General features: G+C 33.0%; 1 protein-coding gene across 1 annotated transcript; it reads right to left on the minus strand.

Annotated features, from left to right (window-relative positions):
* Nucleotides 1-83: 83 nt before the first annotated feature.
* LOC133032924 (inactive protein RESTRICTED TEV MOVEMENT 2-like) lies at nt 84-2,201 on the minus strand. Its single transcript, XM_061107396.1, has 2 exons — nt 1,771-2,201; nt 84-1,104 (listed from the first exon to the last, which is right to left on the minus strand). The coding sequence occupies exons 1-2, from the start codon at nt 1,889-1,891 to the stop codon at nt 266-268; spliced, it is 960 nt and encodes a 319-aa protein (XP_060963379.1). The 5' UTR covers nt 1,892-2,201; the 3' UTR covers nt 84-265.
* Between the last annotated feature and the right edge of the window lie 3,799 nt (nt 2,202-6,000).

Genomic DNA, 6,000 nt, shown 5'->3' on the forward strand with positions numbered 1-6,000 from the left:
CATTATTAATCACAACTATAGTTCTGCATAAACTTAGTCCTCAATTCAATTATATTACAATATATATTGTATAATCTTGCTTGTGAAGAAACGTTATAATTGATTAATTATAAATTATTCATCAAACTGAATTACAAACAAATAAAAATATTAAATTAAAACAATTTCTCCCCTTATTCATCTCACAACAAAGTAAAAGTATAGGCACATGGTACATGAAAACAATTTACATATAATAAATCAATTGGTGAAGTAATAAACAATATTATAGCTCTGATGAGCTCTTGTTTTCACCACTACCACCACCAAAAGTCCTGATAAAGATGTTCCTTACATACAAAGCAAGAACCCCAACAAACAAAACAGCTAGAGCCGAATTAACCAATGTCCTCACACCAAACTTCTTCACAGACAAACTTTGCAAAGGTCTCATTGCCTTTTCAGCCAACCCTTCACCAGATTTACATGCAGCACCAGCCTTATCATCCAAACCCAAAAGCTTCTTCTCATGATCATCAGCTGATGATGATGTACTTGGCATAATCTTCTTTTTCTTCTTCATATCATCATCATCCTTAGAGGCCACCAAAGTTGGCATTGTTACCTTCTTCTTGTGATCATGATCAGCTTGCGCCGGGATTGTCTTGGCCGCGGTATCATCAAGCAATTCTTTCCTCCTACGATCATGATCAGCCTCGGCGGCCCCATTATTAATGTGGTCCTTGTTTATTGGTTTGACACGATCAGGTTGCTGTTTTAGGATAGAAGTTGGAGGGGGTGGAGGTGGAGGAGTAGGAATTCTTTGTCGTTTTTGGTCTTGATGAGCTTGTAATGATGGGGTTGGGGTTGGTGTTGTTGTTGGTGTTGGGGTTGGAGTTGGTTTTCGAGGTGGCTGAGTAGTTGTTTTTGTTGTTGGTTTTGGTACTTTGACGTAAAGGATTCCACCTTCGAATTTGGCAGAGATTTTGGAGGTGTCACAATTGGGATCCAACTCGAATTCCTTAATGAAACGACGCCATTTGTTCTGACTTATTAGTCTTTCACCACTTATTCTCAGTTTTCCAGTTGATGTTATTTGTATCTTCAGTTTCTCCTTTTGAAACCCTGATTCGCCAATTATATATATGAGTAATTATATATATAAATGTTTAAACAAAAAGAATTTATATATATATATGAGTAATTATATATATAAATTTTCAATTTTTTTTACTTTTTTTTTTTTTATAGTGGGGTGAAATTTTTTTCAAAAAATATTGTGTATTGTGTTCAGTTTTTACTGTTGTTCTAAAGTTGTTTTTTTTATTATAAAAATATAGTATTTTTGAAAAAATTCTCCTGTGATAGTGTTTTTGTAAAAAACTCAATAATTCTAGTATTTTTATAAGTTTCCCAAATAATATTAGTAAATTATTATTATGCAACATGATTTTTTAATTTCTTTATGAAATTAGATATTCAATTTAAACACAAGTTTATTAGCATCATGATCAAAATGTAAAATTTGTAAAATAATCACATTCACTTTATACATGTGTGCAACTACAATAGTTATTATAATTACCGACAAAATTTTATTAAAATTAAATAAATATAATTGAACACATAACTGTATTATCTCTCAAAAAAAAAAAAAAATGCATAAAAACCAAAATCAAAACCAAAATATAGTAATATGCGATAGATGCAATGCACAATGAAACAATATATGTGTATTGACATATGTGCATATACATATATATGAGCTAGTATATATTTAGTAATATGAACCTGGCAAGAAGACAAGAAGAGTGTCAGAAGTCTCCTCCTTGACCCATTCCAAGGGTGGTTCGAATTCTTCATACGATTTATTCTGATTAACAGATGCAGTACCTGGCCTGATTGTTTCCATAATAATAATACTATATCTAATTAAAAAATCTCACTCTTGTAATGTAAAAAAGCTTTCTTAAATTAACTTGAAAGAGAGATTGGTATTTCTCCAAATAAATATTTAGCGATGAGTATATAAAAGGAAGACTTTGGTGGCCTTGGATTTATAGTATTTGGTAGCTAGTATTAATTTGGAAATCAAGAATGAATGAGGGTTCAAATTATGTGTTTTCTTTTGGATATGGTTATTCCTTGTTTTTTTGTTATTTTTTCTCATAATTCGTAGGTAGCTTCCTTTTGGGTTTTGGTCTAAGTTTGTTTCTTTTGGTTGATTAAAGGCTTCAAACTAGATATACTTTAATTGTATATGACTTCCATGCATATGGAAATCTTGTCCATTCGGCAAACTAAATTAAAGCAAAAAGTTCTTTTGTCTCTTTCATATTCTTCCTCCCTCTCTCTCAAGACAAAATAATTTTAGTTTTAAGTTATATATGGATGGAATATTTGTTAGACACATAGAGTAGGGTAGTACAAACTTGGAATTGGTACCAAGATATAAGTGTTATGATTATTTTTCCGATAAAATTAAAAGATTGCGGGGTTATATGTTTTGGTGTTTAGATAAAAATTCTTATTATTTTAATAAAAATTATAGAAAATTAAATAATGAGACAGCATTTGTGTATCTTATTTGATTCATTTCAAACTTATGCCACACTCAATGTCACATCTATAATCTTTTTAAGGGGTCTCATGGCTCTCATCTATATTTCTTTTTATAGTTATTATTCCACACGTGTCATCTAGATTGGAAACTAAATAATAATAAATGGGTAAATGGTGGCAAAACCCTCAAAACTTTTATTTTAGTTTCACTTAACCCCGAAATTCAAATTTGGGCGGTAAAACTTTCAATACTCGTATTCTGTTAGCAATTTAATATTTTCGTCCATTTTAGGTGTTAAGTGTCATGTTGGACTGAACAAAGTGTACATGTGGCACAATTTTATTGGTCCACATAAAAAATTATTTTAAAAAAAAAACAAAAAAATTAATTTGAAATTAAAAAAAATTATAAATAAAAAATGATTTTCCTTTCTTTCTTTTTCTTTTTCTTTGTCCACGATGAAGTCGTTCGTATGGCTTCTGCCATGAGAAGTCGTGGTGTGAATCCTTCCCAGCCACCACCCACCACTATTCCCTTCCTTCCCAGCCACCACCCACTACTATTCCCTTCCTTCCCAGCCATCACATGTAAAATCTTAGAACTGAAGGTTTGAGATCCCCAACCCAGAAATCGAAGGTTGACCTCTCTCTCTCTCTCTCTCTCTCTCTCTCTCTCTCTCTCTCTCTCTCTCTCTCTCTCTCTCTCTCTCTCTCTCTCTCTCTCTCTCTCTCTCTTCTGTGCAGGGATTTTGGCATTTTGTGGTGAACGATGCTAAAAGCTTTTGTGGTCGACGACTGTGAAAGCTGGGTTTTGGTGTTCGAAGAAAATGTCGCAGATCTGGGTTTCGGTGCGATTGGTGGTCCGATTGGAGGGGCGAGGCTTCGCTTACTAGTTTGTGGGGTTGATTATTGTGGGTAGTGTTTGGTTGGATTTTGATTATTGTCGGGTCCGATTGGGTTTTGGGTAGTGTTTGGATGGGTGGTTGTGCGATAATGAACAGAGGGAGAGAGAGGTGCGTTAGGTTTAGGTTAGGGTTTTTTTTAGCAGAGAAGAAGATAGAAGAAGAAAAAAAAAAGAAGAAGGAGGAGGAGGAGGAGGGCGTATGGGATAGGAAATTAGGGTTTATTTAATTTTAATATTTTTTAAAATTGTTTTTTTAATTTTTAAAGAAAAAGATTTTTTTTTTATTTTTTATTTTTAGAATAATTAATTTTTTATTTTTTTAAATAATTTCTTACGTGGACCAATAAAATTATCACGTGTACACTGTGTTCAGTCCAATATGGCACTTAACACCTAAAATGGACGAAAATATTAAATTGCTAACAAAATACGAGTATTGGGGATTTTACCGCCCAAATTTAGATTTTGGGGGTTAAGTGAAACCAAAATGAAAGTTTTAGGGGTTTTGCCGCCATTTACCCATAATAAATATATGATTGTTTCATGTTTTTAATTTAATATTAAAATTGAAGTATGTAATTGGTTATTTAATTAAATAATTAATTTAATTAATAATTGAATTGAATTAGATTGGATAATAATTTTTTTTAAATATAATTATTAATTAGATTGAATTGAATTAAGAGAAAAATACTATATTACATGAGATGCTCAATTCTAATTTAGCCTCATATGTCATTAATATTAGTGAGTTCAACTGAGTCTCTCTCAAACATAAGTTAGATAATAAATGGGAAATTTCAATTTTTGGCCTTAATAATACAAGCCATATCAAAATTTATACCCTTCTTTAATTTGTACAAATCTAGTCCATTAATTACATGAACTTCCCATTTTACCTTTTTAAAAAAAAAAAAAAATAGCTAAAATCTGAAATTGACATTTCTCTCTCTCTTCCCTCTTCCCTCTCTCTCGTGCACCACTCTCTCTCTCTAGAAAAAAACTGAAAAATTTATCAAAAAATTTCCCTCTATCCGTCCCACTCTCTCGTCACTCTCTTTATTCCCTGTTGAATGGTTGTTTTCTCGGTGGGTGTTGGTGGAAAACCGAAGCACAACTCAATATCACTCAAGAATCTTACACCATTATAATGGGTAAGTTGTATTTTAAGCATTTTGTTTGACTTTATGTAGTTTAAAATTGTTATATGTGTGTTTTTTGTTGGAACTGCTGTTTTTTGGTCTGAAATTGTTGAGATCGGCGGATCCGGTTTTCGATCGAATTGCAGGTTTTCCAGTGTTATCGATGATATATCGATACTATGTCGATGGTTTGTCGATGATTACAAAAGGAAAGGTCAGTGACGACCATTATCGACGTTATGTCGACATAATGTTGACATGTTGTCGACATCATGCAACCAACATGGTATTTACTATTTGTCGACATTTTGTCGACAGAATGTCGACAACAAGCATTTTTCTTTTTTTTAGAAGTTGTCGATATTTTGTCGACATCATGTCGACAAAATATCGATGCAAATGAAAGAAAAAAAACCGTGAATAAAACATAAACATAACATAACATTAACATTAAATAAAGTTCATTAAAAACATAACATAACATAAAAAAACATAAAAAAAAACAGAAAATAAAGTTCATAAAAAAAAAAACAAACATTAAATAAAACTCACCACAAGCCATAACATAAGAAATTAGTTTTTTTTTTAAATTCTTTGGCTTGTGGGTGAGCCTTCCAATACTTGCATAATGTTCCAGGCTTCACCGGTTTACCGTTAAAGATGCCTAGTTTGCAACGACGGCATCCTTCGGGGAACCCTGGTGGTGGAGCCGGCCATACACCAGTTTTGCAAAAATGTGCTTCAAGTTGCCTGAACCTGAACTCGTTTCCACATCGTTCTCTTTCGAAAGCTCTTTGGGCATCAAAAACTTTCTGCATTTCAGGAGTAACTATGCCAACATCAGGCTCCTGCTTCAGCTCTTCAGGAGTTAAGATGGGGAATTTGCCGTTCTTTCTTGGGGCCATATTTAGAACTTAAGAATAAGAGAAATTTTTAAGAGTAAGAGAGAAGTAGAAGACAAGAGCACTTATGAATAAGAAAGGAATTTGCTTTTATAGAGCTATAAACATGTTGGGAATGTATGAAAATTTAATGGTCATTAAATGCGTAACTGTACAGGTATAACGCATGAAATGGTGTATTTGTCGACTGAATGTCGATACTATGTCGACATCATGTCGACAACATGCCAATTTAGTGTCACTGCTAACACATTTGTCGATGCCATGTCGACGTCATGTTGACATTTTGTCGATAGGACACGTGTCTGACATGCAACGTGTCAGTTGGGAAGGGTTGTTGGGAACGTAGGTAAAATTTATTAACATTAAATGTGCAACCGTTGTTAATTGTCGATTGAATGTCGATGGTATGTCGATATTATGTCGATGGCGAGCATGCTTGGTGTGGTTGTCGACGTTATGTCGATAGTATGTCGACACAATGTCGACAATCAGTGCCCTAATTTCTGAT

Source organism: Cannabis sativa, unplaced genomic scaffold (genome assembly GCF_029168945.1).
Source record: "Cannabis sativa cultivar Pink pepper isolate KNU-18-1 unplaced genomic scaffold, ASM2916894v1 Contig1, whole genome shotgun sequence".
Lineage (NCBI taxonomy): Eukaryota > Viridiplantae > Streptophyta > Magnoliopsida > Rosales > Cannabaceae > Cannabis > Cannabis sativa.